Consider the following 17942-nt stretch of genomic DNA (forward strand, 5'->3'; position numbering starts at 1 on the left):
TCTCTCTCTGCCTCTTCCTCTCTGTCTCTCTTCCTCTCTCTCTCTCCCTCTCTCCCTCTTCCTCTCTCTCTTCCTCTCTCTCACCTTCTTCCTCTCTCTCTCTCTCCCTTTCTCTCTCTCTCTGCCTCTTCCTCTCTCTCTTCCTCTCTCTCTCCTTCTTCCTCTCCCTCTTCCTCTCTCTCTGCCTCTTCCTCTCTCTCTTCCTCTCTCTCTCTCTCTCCCTTCTTCCTCCCCTCCTCCCCAAATTAGATGGGGGAACAACAGAGCCCACTCATGACTCCCAATTATTGAGACCCTCATACGGGGAACCACCTTGTCGTGCTAACCTCGAGGAAATTGCACAGCCCAGGGACCTTCATTATCAATTCTCCTTGGGATAGCATCCTGAAATTCAATCATTTCCTTTCGAAATGATTTCTTCTCCCCCCCCCTTCTTCTCTTCCTCCCCTCCCTCCTTGGAATGTTAACTGAATTAGGCCAGGTTTTTTTGGCAGGCAACCTCACACTGGATATGTGTGGATGGCAACCGGCACGCCAATCACAGCTTGAAACAGAAGGAGAGGTTGGCATGGCTTGAAGCCCCAAGACAAAGTTTATACGTTCGCTTATTAAATTTATGTGCCGCCCCTCTCCCCGATAAAGCGACCGCGGGCGGCTTACAGGTCGCAGAAAGAGAAATAGGAAAACGGTGAACCGTTGGTAAACTGTGCCAATTTTAAAAATTTTAAAAGCCAAGTTAGGGCACCGGCGCCCCCACTTTTAAGTTGGCATCTCCGCTTCCTAATCCCCGTTTTTTGAGATTTTCTGCAATTGTCCAAACAAGATAAGATAACCTTTATTGTCATTTTTTTTTTTTTACTGTGGGCACAACGGCCCACATCAAAAATGAAATTTAGTTGCCCGCTCTCAAAGTGAAACACATACATGACACACACCTAAAACATACTGTGTACAACATATGTATAGACCCACACCCCTACATGTACGTAGCAAATAAATATTAAATACTGTCCATCTTGAATACATAACGGAAGGAGGAAGCTTGAGAGTTCGCAAGGTTAATGCTGTGTGGAATGAAACTCTGGCTGAATCGGGATGTTCTGCTACGGATAATGTGGTTTTTTAAAACCTTTTTTTAAAAAAAAAACAATTGAAACTTTATTTTAAATCAAGGTTTGGAAGGAGGGGCTCAAACTCTTAAACACACACACACACACACCAGTGACTACCAAAACAAATGCAAAGCAAAGTATAAACAAAAGTAAAAAATAAATATATTTTTTTTGTTTTATTTTATTATTGCTTTATGTCAACTTCCAAATGTGGCCTTTAAATCCCCCCCTTTTTTATTTTAAACTTTATTTTGGGGTGGGGTGTGTGTGGGGCAACTTAAACTTAAAAAAAAAGCATGGTGACAATGAAAAAGATAGAGATGGATGGACAGTCTCTTTCTCTCTCTCTCTCTCTTCTCTCTCCCTCTCTTTTCTCTCTTCTCTCTCTCCCCTCCTCTCTCCCTCTCTTTTTTTCTCTCTCTCTCTCTCTTTCTTTTCTCTCTCTCCCTCTCTTTTCTCTCTTCTCTCTCTCTTTCTTTTCTCTCTCTCTCCCTCTCTCTCTTCTCTCTCCCTCTCTTTTCTCTCTTCTCTCTCTCCCCTCCTCTCTCCCTCTCTTTCTCTCTCTCTCTCTCTCTCTTTCTTTTCTCTCTCTCCCTCTCTTTTCTCTCTTCTCTCTCTCTCCCCTCCTCTCTCTCTCTTCTCTCTCCCTCTCTTTCTTTCTCTCTCTCTCTTTCTTTTCTCTCTCTCTCTCCCTCTCTTTCTTTTCTCTCTCCTTCTCTCTTCTCTCTCTCTCCCCTCCTCTCTCTCCCTCTTTCTTTTCTCTCTCTCTTCTCTCTCTTTTTCTTTTCTCTCTCTCTCCCTCTCTCTTTTCTCTCTCCCTCTCTTCTCTCTCTCTTTTCTCTCCCTCTCTCTCCCTCTTTCTTTTTTCTCTCTCTCTCTTTCTTTCTTTTCTCCTTCCCTCTCTCTTCTCTCTCTCCTCTCCCTCTCTTTCTTTTCTCTCTCTCTCTCTCCCTCTCTTCTCTCTCCCCCCTCCTCTCTCTCCCTCTCTTTTCTCTCTTCTCTCTCCCTCTCTTTCTTTTCTCTCTCTCTCTCCCTCTCTCTTTTCTCTCTCCCTCTCTTTTCTCTCTCTCCCTCTCTCTTTTCTCTCTCACTCTCTCTTCTCTCTCTCTCTCTCTGCAGTACCACAATACAACAGATAGTGGCGGTTTGGCAATGCAAGGCTGCCATCTAGTGGCCACCCCAAGCAAGAGCCAGGGTCTTCTTAATTTCATTTTTTTTTCTCCACGGAATTGACTGCGAATGAAGTTGCACATTTCAGTTAGCTCAACTTGCACGCTCGTGTGCACACATACACAGGTGCAGCTCAACTTGCACATGTCGAGCTGCACTTGCAGGGCTCCCTTCTTCCCCCCCACGCCCCCACCCCGTGCTGGGTTGCAAAGGTTGGGGACGACTGCCGTTGAGGACCTCAATATTCAGACTAATTTAGGAAGGAAGAAAGAACCGGTGAAATATGCTAAGCCCGTTGGAGGCTAAAGGCCCGACAAGCTTAAGCCTTGTTTTAATGAGGTCGGCTTGGATTCTGCTTTATGTTCCTGACAAAAAGAAAGGAAGAAAACCGGTATTTATTTCATTTGCAATTAAGAACTTGGCTGCCTAAATATCCTCCTATGTTATATAATTTCCCTCCCCACCCCCTTGTTTGTGGTCTTCCCTGCTGTTTCTATGGAGCTCTGATCTTAGCGCAGTGTTAATTAGCATGAATCCTACATGGAAAAGAAAAAAAACCCCAAAGAGCTCCAATTGTGATGGATTAAGTCTGAACACACACACACACACACACACACACACACACCCCTCTTTGTTTTCCTAGACTCTTTCCTCATGGTGACTGTTCCCTTTTGGAGATCAAAGCCGGGGTGTGTGTGTCTTCTCTCACTCGGTTTTAGGCAGTGGCAGAATTGTCAGGTTGAATCCACGTATGATGGGTTGTCCAACAGACCTTGGTTAAGAGAGGAAGTAGTATTGTCCTCGAAGAGATTCCTGAGTCCGGGAAGGACTTGGGAAGGTGGGTCCTGAGAAGGAGACTCTTGACTTAACTTCACTAGGTGTAAGTTGATCTAGACCGGGGGTAGGCAATCTTGGCTCTTTTATGACGCGTGGACTTCAACTCCCAGAATTCCTCAGCCAGCCTGGCTCAGCTTGGAAACCTCTCCCTTTCCCCTCAGCGTGGCTGGCTCAGGAATTCTGGGAGTTGAAGTCCACCAGTCATCAAAGAGCCAAGATCATTGTTAATGGGTGTAAATTGAATCAAATAATTGATAATTGCTTCACTACGCTAGATATAGGTTGATCTAAATAACTGATAATTGCTTAACTTGATTTACTTAATAGATAATTGCTTCACTATGCTAGATATAAGTTGATCTAGATCAGCATAGGTCCCTTTTGGGGATCAGGGACTGGTTTCTTGGAAGACAATTTTTCCACTCAACCATGCCAGGTATAAGTTGATCTAGATCATAGATCATTACTCAACCACACTAGATATAAGTTGATCTAGATCACTGATAATTCCGTAACTATGCTAGGTCTAAGTTGATCCAGATGTGATAATTGCTCAATTACGCTAGGTATAAGTTGATCTAGAATCATAGATAATTGCTCAACCACACTAGGTTTAAGTTGATCTAGATCATTGATAAACTGCTTAACTGCGCTAGGTATAAGATGGATAATTCGTTTGGGAGATTTTCAGGAATTTCGCTACACTCCTTTACTAGCCATGCAGATGTTTCCAGAAGTCCAAGTGCTTCCTGTTGCCAGAGCTTGCCAGCCGTGTAGGCTTGATGCCAGAGAATCCAGTTCCATTCAGAAGCTGGAAAGGGAAGCTTGAGCAAGGGGGTTGGACTAGAAGACCTCCAAGGTCCCTTCCAACTCTTGTTATTCTGTTATTCATCTTCAACCGTAGCCGTTTTGCTCAGCTTAGCTCTTTTTCTTTAAATTTCCAATTTCTTTTGTCATTCCCCTTTGAGACTGTCCGGTCAAATACTATGTCTGTCGCCAAAATACATGTTCTAATAGAGGAGAATAGATTTAGGAGCATTAAAGCCCTCTTCCCTTTTATTTCGCCAGTCACTTTCGTTCTGAAAGTTAACGCTTGATTATTGATTGGTTCTGATTTGATTTATGCCCTGCCTTTCTTCTGAAAGCGAACAATGGCACTTAGCTGGGCTAAGCCAGGTCTAATGAGGTCTTCTCCATGCTTGAAGGTGTTTCTCTCCATCCCATATTAACCCCTGCCTCGTATACGTGCAGTGCCCACTATGAGCATGGCAAGGAAGAATTTCGAAGGTTTGAAACGATTCAACAAAAGACACCATCAAAGCTGACAGCAGAGAGAGAGCGTAGAACAATTCAAAGAAATAATGTAAGATCAACTGTGAGACCCGGTCCATAGAATCAGCAAGAGTCAAACATGACTGAATGTACGAGGACAATTTGGAAACAAACCTCCGTTTGATTATCAGTGACAGACACTCGCAGATACAGAACTTTTATTATACACATTAGAAAACTACAATATTACATTACTTTTCGACATAATGTTAATACCGCTTTACAAGGCCTTGGTAAGGCCACACTTGGAATGCTGCATCCAGCTTTGGTCGCCACGATGTAGAAAAGATGTTGAGACTCTAGAAAGAGTGCAGAGAAGAGCAACAAAGATGATTATTGAACTGGAGGCTAAAACATATAAGGAACGTTGCTAGAATTGGGCATGTCTAGTTTAATGAAGAGAAGGACGAGGGGGGACATGATAGCAGTCTTCCAGTATCTCAGGGGCTGCCCCAAAGAAGAGGGAGTCAAGCTATTCTCCAAAGCCGCTGAAGGCAGGACAACAAGCAATGGATGGAAACTCATCAAGGAGAGAAGCAACCTAGAACTAAGGAGAAACTTCCCGACAGTGAGAACAATTAACCAGTGGAACTGCTATACCATTTCAGACAAATGGCTGTCCAATCTCTTCTTAAAAACTTCCAGTGTTGGAGCATTCACAGCTTCTGGTGGCAAGCTGTTCCACTGGTTAATTGTTCTCACTGTCAGGAAGTTTCTCCTTAGTTCTAGGTTAGTTTCCATCTGTTGCTTCTTGTCCTGCCTTCAGGTGCTTTGGAGAATAGCTTGACTCCCTCTTCTTTGTGGCAACCCTGAGATACTGGAACACTGCTATCATGTCCCCCCTCGTCCTTCTCTTCATTAGACTAGACTCCCCCAATTCCAGCAACCGTTCCTTACATGTTTTAGCCTCCAATCCGAATTGCTCTCATTTATCATCATCGTCACTGCCCAGAGAAGATAAAATTTTGGGACAGTGGGAGGCCACTAACCATTTGTGGTGTGGAATCAACTCAAAACCCTGAACTAACTCCATCATCAGCTGGCAATCAACGGCTCTTGGATGACCATCCCCAGGTAGTCCTCGACTGAACGACCACAATTGAATCTGGTTTCTCTTTTTGAATTCTGGCTTCTTTTGTGGGACCTCCTCATGAACATTTGTCTACTCTTTATAGCTTTTGCAGACTTCCTGGTGAGGGGTGAGCCAACCTCGTTTGGCAGCCGAGATGATGGCTTTCCCAAGGACTTCTAGGGCTGCTTAGGTCGCTAATGAAGCAACCGGGGATTTGAAGTTAGCAACACAGGCTTGTCCAAGAACCCATCCTAGCTTGTCACACTCCGAGATGAGGCACTTCAGACCCTTGGCAAACAACAGATAGGCTGGCAAGTTGCGTTACGTCGAAGCCAAAAAGCCGAAGGACGCTCGCGGAGAACGTGCCAACCAAATGGAAAAATATGGAATTGATTTTGGACCCAGCCAGTTAAGGTTGAGCCAGAACTGGTACAAGCCTGTGTAGCATGAACAAAAATCAATCTCTCTCATTAGCTTCGGTGAAGTCTGAGCGTACAGAACACATCTTCTGGTGTGTCTCTCTGCCAAAGAGGGTTTATGAATTGGGCAACTTGTCCTTCGTTTCCATAAATCTTTTTCCGTGCACGGTTCCGTGAAGCTTTCTGTTTGATGCTCCCAGTAGCAGGTGGTCATCCCTGGTTTTGGGTGGACCAACAATGGTCTGGCTGGACCAAGAAACCTGAAGCATTCTAGACCAAGCCTAGGCCAAGCTAAAGAGACAAGAGAATTCCTGGAAACCTGCCGCGGGAACCCTTCAGCCATCAACAGGCACAAAGAGGTCAACGACGTCTACACACCATTCAAAGGAGACGATCAAAAAGCTAAAAAGGAAACAGTGAGACCAAAACAGCTCCTCCCCAGCAATCAACACCAGATCAGATTAGAGGTTAACACTATTGGTATTGTTCCAATATTTGAAGGATAGTCACAGAGGGAGGGAGTCAAGCTACTCTCCAAAGTGCCCGAAGGCAGGACAAGAAGCAACGGATGGAAACCCATCAAGGAGAGAAGCAACCTAGAACTAAGGAGAAATTTCCCGACAGCGAGGACAATTAATCAGTGGAACTCCTTGCCTCTAGAAGTTGTGGGTGCTCCATCACTGGAAGTTTTTAAGAAGAGACTGGACAGCCATTTGTCTGAAACGGTATAGGTTTTCTTCCTTGAGCAGGGGGTTGGATTAGATGGCCTCCAAGGTCCCTTTCAATTCTGTTATTAGTCTGGCAACCAAGCCGTAATCACCAGTCCAATCAAGGACATACCAACTCAGACAAATGAACAGTAAACAGCCTAATCAAGAAACCACCAAGGACACTCCCGCCAACAATGACAGGGCAAAGCTCTGGTATATAAACAGAGAGCAAACCCCACTCCCTTCTAACACTGATGATGTTACCTTGCTGGGTCATGAAACGTCTGCAAGAAAACTACCACGCCCAGAGAGCACCAAGGATCCCATGGTCCTCCTCCTCCTCCTCCTCCTCCTCTCTGCACACCCCTCTCCCTTCTAGCACTGATGATGTTCCCTAGTTTGGTCATGAAATGTCTGCAAGAAAACGTCAAGTTCAGAGAGGACCAAGGATCCCACGGTCCTCCTCTTCCTCCTCCTCCTCCTCCTCCTCCCTTCTAATGCTGATGATGTTACCCAGTTGGGTCATGCAACGTCTGCAAAAAAACCACGAAGCTCAGAGAGCACCAAGGATCCCACGGTCCTCCTCCTCCTCCTCCCTTCTAATGCTGATGATGTTACCTAGTTGGGTCATGCAACATCTGCAAAAAAAACTATGAAGCCCAGAGAGCACCTAGGATCCCACGGTTCTCCTCCTCCTACTCTTCCTCCTCCTCCTCCTCCTCCTACTCCACCACCACCACCTCCTCCTCCTCCTCCTCTGTGCAACTCCCCTTCTAGCACTTTCATGACCCAGTTGGGTCATGAAACATCTTCAGGAAAACCACCAAGCCCAGAGAGCACCAAGGATCTCACGGTGGTCCTCCTCCTCCTCCTCCTCCTCCTCCTCCCTGCAGCTTCATGACCCAGCCCAGACAGCACCAAGGACCCCACAGTTCAACCCCGGGGGCTGCAAATATTCTCTTCTATGGGTCACAAAGAGGGCCTTGCACACAGTTAGTGACTGCCAGCGTTCTGTGCTTAACCGATTATTGCAGACGTAGTCACTTCTCCCTTTTTTGGCGGCGGTGCCAGCGTCAGGCCCTTGGGTGCAACTCGGAAACGATTCCACCTTCTCTGCGGAGGAGGCCTCGGTCCCTGGTTCCCAGCGGGAAGCTAAAATTGCGTTAACGTTTTCCGCTGACTGGGACACAAAAGTGCTGACTCCTCTCTTTCCCCGCAGACCCACGTTAACGTTCTCCCATCTCTTCCCCTCTCTTTCGCAGGGAGCAAAAATCGCTTAATGTTCTTTATAAGCCGGCGTCCAACTTTGACCATTTCTGCCTTCTCTGTCTTTAAAAAGTACAATTTTACACACACACACACACACACATACACACACACACACACCGTTTCCCTCCCTCCGATTCGGGTCTTTAAATAGGGTGGATTAGCAGTTTCTCCCCCCCCCATATATGAACAAGATCGCCCCTCCCCTTCCCCTTATCCCCCCCCCCCCCGGCAGCGATTTGCACATGCAAAATCAATTTTGAACACAAGGCCCCCAAATTGAATTTAGGGTTTTTGTGGGGGGGGGGGGAATTGCACTTATCGGCGTGAACCATTAAATTTGCTGTTTAATATGTACTTTGCGGCTCAGTTGGTTAGAATTTCACTGCCCTTTTTAGCTGTATAAATTTAATTAGGCCTGATACCATCGGTATATTATAGAACTAATTAAAGATTTAGATAAGTGCGGAAGGGGCTCTTTTAATGCCCTATAATAAAGCTCCACGCTGGGGAGGGGAGGGAAAGGAGGAAATAAAGAGGTTTTCTGGCTGAATAATCTACGGGGGGAGCCAAAGAGGACCCCGTTTTGAAAGTGCAGGAGACGCCAACGTCTTTTCGCTAATTAACCGGCACCCGGCATCATTAGCAGCGTGCTTTCGGGAGGCAAAAGTTGTAGAAAAATCATAAGAGTTTCTTTTCCTAAGATAGATGGAGTAATAATAATAATAATAATAATAATAATAATAATAATAATATTATAATAATAATAATAATAATAATAATAATAATAATAATAATAATAATAATAATAATAATAATAATAATAATAAAGTTGGAAGGGACCTTGGAGGTCATCTAGTCCAGCCCCCTGCTCAGGCAGAAAGCCCTATACCATTTCGGACAAATGTCTGTCCAGTCTCTTCTTAAAAACCTCCAGTGTTGGCGCATTCACCGCTTCTGGAAGCAGGTTGTTCCACTGGTTAATTGTTCTCACTGTCAGGAAGTTTCTCCTTAGTTCCAGGTTGCTTCTCTCCTTGATGAGTCTCCATCCATTGCTTCTTGTCCTGCCTTCAGGGGCTTTGGAGAATAGCTTGACTCCCTCTTCTTTGGGGCAGCCCCTGAGATACTGGAACACGGCTATCATGTCCCCCCTCGTCCTTCTCTTCGTTAAACTAGACATACCCAATTCCAGCAACCGTTCCTTATATGCTTTAGCCTCCAGTCCCCTAATCATCTTTGTTGCTCTTCTCTGCACTCTTTCTAGAGTCTCAACATCTTTTTTACATCGTGGTGACCAATTGCTGACCTCGGGGGGTCCCGTCGTGGTAAAGCTTCCTTAGTCGTGCAGGCTCCCCAGCTAAAGAGGAACATGAATGCGTCAAGATTTTATGGACTGCTGAGTTTGACTTGGTTGTCATCAATGGGATACAGGCAGGCATAGAATCCTGGGGCTGAAGGGGACTTTGGAGATCGTCTAGTCCAGCCCCTACCCAAAGCAGGAATCCTTAGACCAGTATTAGTACCGCTTTATAAAAAACCTAGTGAGGCCACACCTGGAATACTGCAGCCAATTTTGGTCACCGTATCACAAAAAAGGTGTTGAGAGTTTGGAAAAAATGCAGAGAAGAGCAACTAAGATGATCGGAGGCCTGGCGATCAAAACATACGGACTTGGGTTTGGCTAGTCTAAAGAAAAGAAGAAATAGGAGAGACGTGATAGCAGCGTTCCAGTATTTGAGGGGCTGCCACAAGGAAGAGGGGGTCAAACTGTTCTCCAGAGCACCAGACAAGAAACAATGGTTGGAAACTGACCAAAGAGAGAAGCAACCTGGAATTAAGGAGAAACTTCCTGAGAGTGAGGACAATTAACCAGCGGAACAGCTTGCCTCCAGAAATCGTGGGTGCTCCATCACTGGAGGTTTTTAAGAAGAGGCTAGAACTATTTCAGACAAATGGTTGTCCAATCTCTTCTTGAAAACTTCCAGGATGGAGCACCCACAATTTCTGGAGGCAAGTAGTTCCACTGATTAATTGTTCTAACTGTCAGGAAATTCCTCTTAAGTTCCAGGTTGCTTCTCTCCTTGATTAGTTTCCATCCATTGCTTCTTGTCCTGCTTTCAGCTGCTTTTGGAAGCAGCCCCTCAAATATTGGAAGATGCTCTCGTGTCTCCCTCTAAGCCTTCTCTTCATTAGGCTAAACTTAACCTAGTTTCATAATCGCTTGTCGTATGGTTTTCAATCTTCACAAGTTTAAGAAGTCTGGATTACAACTCCCAGAATTCTTCAGCTGGCATGCCCGGCTGGGGAATTCTGGGAGTTGAGGTCCAGACTTCTTAAAGTGGCCAAGGTTGAGAAACGAGTCAAGTTCTAAGTTGAGTGGTATTCAAACTTCTCTAGAAGGCATCAAATCCAAGAAGAGATGGACCATGAGGTCCTAAAAATTGGATTCTTGCTCTCTGACCTGGAAGTTAACTCTCTAGCCCTGTCCTTTGAGAAGCTCTATGACAGGGGTCTTCAAACTCGGCCCTTTTATGACTCATGGACTTCAACTCCCAGAATTCCTCAGCCAGCCTCCATTTTGTGTGTGATATTTAAGACAGGGGTCTTCAAACTTGGCCCTTTTATGACTTGTTGACTTCAACTCCCAGAATTCCTCAGCCAGCCTCCATTTTGTGTGTTAGATTAAAGACAGGGGTCTTCAAACTCGGGCCTTTTATGACTAGTGGACTTCAACTCCCAGAATTCCTCAGCCAGCCTCCATTTTGTGTGTTAGATTTAAGACAGGGGTTTTCAAACTTGGCCCTTTTATGACTCGTGGACTTGCAACTCCCAGAATTCCTCAGCCAGCCTCCATTTTGTTTGTTAGATTTAAGACAGGGCTCTTCAAACTCGGCCCTTTGATGACTCGTGGACTTCAACTCCCAGAATTCCTCAGCCAGCCTCCATTTTGTGTGTTAGATTTAAGACAGGGGTTTTCAAACTTGGCCCTTTGATGACTAGTGGACTTCAACTCCCAGAATTCCTCAGCCAGCCTCCATTTTGTGTGTTAGATTTAAGACAGGGGTCTTCAAACTCGGTCCTTTTATGACTCGTGGACTTCAACTCCCAGAATTCCTCAGCCAGCCTCCATTTTGTTTGTTAGATTTAAGACAGGGGTCTTCAAACTCGGCCCTTTGATGACTGGTGGACTTCAACTCCCAGAATTCCTCAGCCAGCCTCCATTTTGTTTGTTAGATTTAAGCCAGGGGTCTTCAAACTCGGCCCTTTTATGACTCATGGACTTCAACTCCCAGAATTCCTCAGCCAGCCTCCATTTTGTTTGTTAGATTTAAGACAGGGGTCCTCAAACGTGGCCCATTTATGACTGAGGAATTCTGGGAGTTGAAGTCCACGAGTCATAAAAGGGCCGAGTTTGAACACCCCTGCTTCATGAGGTGACGTCGCCATCCGAATGTTGACTTTCCTCATTTTGCACAACACAGATCCCAAATCTTGAACTAGAACCTTATTTTGTTTGACGCAGACACGAGTGAATTTTTTATATTCCTCTCCCTTCCTCTCAGGGAAAAGCACTGTGGGGAGAAGTGATCAGGCAGGGCCCCCCCAGAAACTCCCCTGAGATATTAAAAAATAATAATAATAATCTCATTTGGCCAGGCGGTCGCGGTGAAACAATCTCCCTTGAGTGCCATCAGGAGCTCTGTCCATTTAAATGCTAATTTTCACCTCTAACCCGAGACCTCTCTAAAGAAAAGGTGATTTTCTCGACTTAATCATGATCAGCCGTCTTCTCTGGGGAGGGAAAAAAAAATAGATTTGATAATTTACACAGTTTCTTAATCTCCAAACCTCAATATAAGTAATTCACCACCTATGGCCTTGGTTTCTCCCTATTTATTACCCCAGTTTTCTCTGTATCCTTCTGTCTGTCTCCTCCTCTTCCTGCATAAATCTGACTTTTGGTTTCTTTTCGGTTCTTTTTTTCTTTTCGTTTTAAATAGAAAAACACCCGTTTTCAAATAAATGTAATTTCGCATTGAGAAAAAGAAAGAAAACAACCTTTTTTTCAGTAGGATTGCAGCGTGTCTGACAGCCAGCCAGGAAATTATCCTGCTTTTTTTTTTTTTAAAGGAAAAAAAGAGAGAGATTTGGAAGCGATGAGCTGTGTTATCTTTGGCATGCCTTCCCTCTATGATTATTCCATTAAAATCTGCTGCTCAAATCATACGTTTTTCTCTACCCTGATCTTCCAAGATCCTCTTCTCGGAAAAACAATAATTGTGCTTTACTTTCCAGGCGCATTCAAGACGCCAGTAAGCATCACGACGTAATTGTTCATTTGTTTTCCTCTTAAAAATATAATTTCCTGGTTCAGGCGGTCCAAATCACGGTTCTTCCTATTGGCCAAATGGTTGCTGATTCTTTAACTCCAGCACACGCTGCCTCGTAGCCAGGTTTCAGGGATAATAATTTATTTAATAAGCTGATATAGCTACCCCATCTATCAGAAGGAATTCTGGGGGGTGAAGAAGAATCAAAACTCTAAGGCACCAGGATAAGCGGATGTTGGAGTCCCACGAATTTTATGATCCAATGGATTGGTAATTGTGGGTCAGGCACCTGAGTGGTTTTTGGTTTTTGTTTTAATGTTTGTGTGTTTGTAGCTCAGGTGTTGAGGTTTGGGGTCCTCGGTGCTCTCTGAGCTGGGTGGTTTCCTTGCAGACATTTTATAACCAAAATAGGTAGTCTCATCAGTGCTAGAAGGGAGGGGGGTTTGTGGACAGGAGGAGGAGGAGGAGGAGGAGGATGAACTGTGGTGTCCTTGGTGCTCCCTGAGCTGGGTAGTTTTCTTGCAGACGTTTCATGACCCAACTAGGGAACATCATCAGTGCTACCATAGAAAGGAATGGGATTTGCATATAAGAGGAGAAGGAGGAGGATGGCTGTGGGGTTTTTGCTGCTCTCTGGGAGGAGGAGGAGGAGGAGGAGGAGGAGGACGACAACGACAACGACAACGATGACTGTGGGGTCCTTGGTGCTCTCTGAGTTGGGTGGTTTTCTTGCAGACGTTTCATGACCCAACCGGGTAACATCATCAGTGCTAGAAGGAATTGGCGTTTGTGGGGAGGAGGAGGGGGAGGAAGAGAGAGAGGAAGGGAAGAAGGGCAGTTACAACTGTGGGGTCCTTGGTGCTCTCCGGGCTTGGTTGCTTTCTTACAGACGTTTCATGACCCAACTAGGTAACATCATCAGTGCTAGGTGGTGTTTGCTCTGTCAGTTCTTGATGATCCCTTGATTAGTCTACACTTTACAATTTGATTCTTTGTCTGAACCAATAGTTCCTTGATTAGGGTATTGCTTTCCTTGATTGTTGCTCTGGTGTTAACCTTGGTGTTAATTTCTGCTCATCTGGGTGTTGGTTGCTGGCGAGGGGGTGTTTTGGTCTTTCTGTTTCCTGTTTGGTTTTTTTGATGGTCTTTTTTTTGAACGGTGGGTAGATGTCGTTTATCTCTCTGTGCCTGTTGATGGCTCATGTGTCTTGAGGCTTCCAGGAATTCTCCAGTGTTTTTGGACTCAGTTTCCCACTGAAACTATGATGAAGTCTGTCCATGCGTTGTGTCGTTAAGGAATTGTCATCAAGGCTTCTGACTGCTACTTGGTGTTCAAGGTTGCACGCCGCTCCCCTTCTGCCCGTTTGTCCTACGTGGCGGCTGTTTCTTGGTCTCCTGTTATAAGCTCCCCAAAGTTGGCACCTGCTACACGGTTACGTGACTGCAATTTGCCACGTTTCCCCCCCCCCAAAAAAAACAGAGTTTACTTCCAGTTTACGGCAAACTGGATGGGTTTTGTATGGTGTGTGTTTTTGTATGGGTGTGTTTTTAGAACAGGCCTGTTATTTAATTCGATTTTAGAACAGAAACTATTTATTTATTATCGTGGTTTTTAGTATCGCCTGTTCACCGCCCTGAGTCCCGTAAGGGAGATAGGGCGGTATATAAAATTAATAAATAAATAAATAAATAAATAAATAAATAAATAAATAAATAAATAAATAAATAAATAACAATCAGCCCATAGCAAACAGTGGATTCGCTAAACAGCAGCTGATTTAATTTACAACTGCTGCATTCAACTTACAACCGCTGGGAGAGGGGGAAGACATAAAACCAGGTCAATCACGCGATGATGACCTGCTTTGCAACTATCACAACACACCGTCTTAATTGCTAGGCTCAATTACAGTCGTAAGTCGAGGACTGTCTATATTGGGGCTCGTCCGAACCCTAGTGCCCCCTAGTGGTCAGGACCAGTAGCTACTGTGAGACAGCCAGTTTTACTGCAGCACAGACGGCAGGAAACGTGGCATGAATCAAGGTGAATGTTCCTGCCAAAATGTGTTTGCTGGCCTCTTTCCCCAAAACTAAGACCGGAATATTTCTGGCTGCCGGAGGGAGGCCAAACCTAGGAAAGACAGTGTGGGCTGACAGGGAGGATTTCACGAACTCGTCCATATTTCATTATTTGATAAGATCGGGAGACAGGGGCCGCATCGAATTGCTTAGGCAAAAAAACCCAGGAAGCCCTCCTGATCAATATTTATTAATACATTTCCCCGACAAGGGAGGCAAACACACACCCAGCCGAGCGCTTCATCAAACAAATCATTTCCCAAACATTTGCCCGACTGGCCAAAGGCAAGAATAGGCCAAGTGGAGGGAGTTTTCAATCGCAGCCAGCTCGAAAGGAACGCTGCTTCCTCCCTTTGATAATGGTGGTTTATTTTAATTAAAAATAATCTGATCTTCCCAGGACTGACAGATACTGTTAAGTCCTGAAGGGAGGGAGCTTGGCTTCTGGGCAAGGTAGAAGGCCAGCAGCTTGACCCAGAGTAGGGAGAGCCAGTCTTTTCTGAACTCAGACTCGGGGCTCTTCCAGCCAAGGACAATCTGTAGAGTTTGGAAAACCCTCTTCTCCCCCACGGCCGACCTTGGCTGCAGGGAGTGAGCAGAAAAGGAGATGTTTTGGACAGAAGGCTACTCTTTGTCCTTCCCGTCCCATCCTAATGCATCCCAACCCAACCCATCCCATTCCAACCCATCCCATCCCAACCCATTCCCTCTCATCCCAACCCAACCCATCCCATCCCAATGTATCCCAACCCAACTCATCCCAATGCATCCAATCCCAACTCATCCCATCCCAACCAAACCAAACCAAACTCATCGCAATGTATCCAATCCCAACCCATTCCCTCTCATCCCAACCCAAACCATCTCATCTCAATGCATCCCATCCCAACCCATTCCCTCCCAACCCAACTCATCCCAACCCAACTCATCCCAATGCATCCAATCCCAACCAAACTCATCCCAACCTATTCCAATGCATCCAATCCCAACTAAACTAAACTCACCCCAACCTATCTCAATGCATCCCATCCCAACCCAACTCATCCCAATGCAACCAATCCCAACCAAACTCATCCCAACCCAACCAAACTAAACTCATCCCAACCCAACTAAACCCATCCCAATGCATCCCATCCCATCCCTTCCCATTCCAACCCAACCCATTCCCTCTCATCCCAACCCAATCCAACTCATCCCAATGCATCCAATCCCAACTAAACTCACCCCAACCCATCTCAATGCATCCCATCCCAACCCAACCCAACTCATCCCAATGCATCCAATCCCAACCAAACTCATCCCAACCCAACCCAACTAAACTCATCCCAACCCAACCCACCCCATTGCATCCCATTCCAACCCAACCCATTCCCTCTCATCCCAACCCAACCCATCCCAACCCAATCTATCCCATCCCGCATTCCAACCCATCCCAATCCAATCCAACCCAACTCATCCCAATCCAACCCATCCCAACCAAATTCCTCCCATCCCATCTAAATGCATCCTATCCCAACCCATCCTATCCCAAACCCTTTCCTGTAGGAGACTGCTGTTCTTTTTTGCCCACCTTTCCTCCTCTTCACAAACCAAGGCCCCCTCTTAAACCTTCTCGGCTGAAGACCTCCTGGTCAAGGCGCGGGACATCCAAAGAGTCACCTCCTTCTGTAATAATTGCCTTACAGAAAAACCTGAAGGGGTGGAAAAAAGTAAAACAAAAACCCGAAAAGACCCTAGCAAGGAGTAGCGAGGTGATGATGATGATGACGCAAATTCTGGGTTTTTTTGTCTTCTCAGGCAGTACTACGAGATGCTCTACAACACGGCGGACGAGCTGCTGAACCTGGTGGTGGACCAAGGCGTGAAGTACACGGAGCTGGAGTACATCCACGCCCTGAGCTTACTCCACCGCAGCCAGACCGGCGTGGGAGACCAGACCACGCAAAACATGAGGTTGCAGCGCCTCAAGGAGATCATCTGCGAGCAGGCTGCCATTAAACAAGCCACCAAGGACAAGAAGATCACCACCGTGTAGTTTTGGCCTGCTAGTAACCAGAGGCAGCCATGTTTTCTTCACAGCCAATAGGAGCAGAGAAGGGAAAGGTCTCGATGGCAGGGGGTCTTCCAACTTGGCCCTTTGATGACTTGTGGACTTCAACTCCCAGAATTCCACGTGCCTGGCTGAGGAATTCTGGGAGTTGAAGTCCACAAGTCATAAAAGGGCCAAGTTGGAAGACCCCTGCTCTATAGGGTAATGTTTGGGCTTTTCAGTTAGCTTCTTTGCTGGGGTGGTGGGTGGGCACAGCGAATTGATTTTTTCTTTCTCTCTCTGTCTCTCTCTCCCCCCCCCAGAGTTTTCATCCTTTCTGGCTAACTTTAGATCATAGTTAGAACTTAGTCGCATCGTTTTGCTTTATTTTTTTGCATTGCACCCATTGGAAGAGGCTGGCTTGACTTGCTTTGTGCATATCTTCCCATCGGCGTGGTCTCAGGACCCGCCTCGCCAGGACGGATTGCCCGTGGCACCAGCAGAAGCCGAGATAATATGCTGGCATCCTTAAATCTGCGGCATATAAACTGGGATCGGTTGCAATCGATGGGGAGTTGCTTCTCTTGAGCTCTGAAGGGTGGGGAAGCTTGTCTGTTCGATCCAGAGGGATCTGAACTGGAGGAAAGCCGCCACCACGACCTCTATCCAAAACCACGATGTGGCCAATGACATTTGAAGGAATCTAGATCAGGGGTCTTCCAACTTGGCCCTTTGATGACGTGTGGACTTCAACTCCCAGAATTCCTCAGACAGCGTGCCTGGCTGAGGAATTCTGGGAGTTGAAGTCCACAAGTCATTAAAGGGCCAAGTTGGAAGACTCCTTGTGGACTTCAACTCCCAGAATTCCTCAGCCAGGCACGCTGGCTGAGGAATTCTGGGAGTTGAAGTCCACAAGTCATCAAAGGGCCAAGTTGGAAGACCCCCTTGACTTGTGGACTTCAACTCCCAGAATTCCTCAGCCAGCATGCATGTTGACTGAGGAATTCTGGGAGTTGAAGTCCACAAGTCACAAAAGGACCAAGTTGGAAGACCCGTGATCTAGATGGATGTCGGGGAGAAATTCCCAGGTGTTCATTTTGCAGGATCTCATCGTGGCTAGTTCAGATCTGATGATGCTCCCTTCTGCCTACTGGGGGGGGGGGAATTGGGATCAAGCAAGAGCCTGATTTTGAGAATTCAGTGGGTTTCCCCCCCCCCTTGCTTTATTATAAACATTTTCGAGGATGTGAAGGGAGCAGCAACTTTTGATTGTCGGAAAGTTCCCCCTGTCATTTGTCTGCCTCACGCCTCCCTCGGGAAGCAAAAATGGCTTTCTCCGATCCGATCTGATTCCCAGGTTTTCCATCCGTCCCCTCCTTGCCTTACTTTCCTCTTGGTGCAACTGGAACATTAAAAGATAATTCTGGAACTCTTCAAGCGTGCGAGTTTTGATCCTGCGACCGTGGGGATGCCGCAGTGTAAGGGTGAAAAATGATCATCGGTCACTTTTTTTTTTCAGTGCTGTTTTATCTCTTTCTCTCTTCCATTCCCTTCTTTCCTTCTCTCCTTTCTTTCCTTCCTTCCT

General features: G+C 46.0%; 1 protein-coding gene across 1 annotated transcript in view; it reads left to right on the forward strand.

Moving 5' to 3' along the window:
• EXOC4 (exocyst complex component 4) overlaps positions 1-16363 on the forward strand; it is a gene marked incomplete at its 5' end in the record, with an annotated part of 50803 nt that extends 34440 nt beyond the window's left edge. Inside the window, one exon of the mRNA XM_015829328.1 lies at positions 16126-16363. Coding sequence (XP_015684814.1) covers positions 16126-16363 — 238 coding nt within the window. The remainder of the gene's footprint in view (positions 1-16125) is intronic.
• Positions 16364-17942: the final 1579 nt, after the last annotated feature.

Source organism: Protobothrops mucrosquamatus, unplaced genomic scaffold (genome assembly GCF_001527695.2).
Source record: "Protobothrops mucrosquamatus isolate PMUCROS unplaced genomic scaffold, P.Mucros_1.0 scaffold5860, whole genome shotgun sequence".
NCBI classification, from domain to species: domain Eukaryota; kingdom Metazoa; phylum Chordata; class Lepidosauria; order Squamata; family Viperidae; genus Protobothrops; species Protobothrops mucrosquamatus.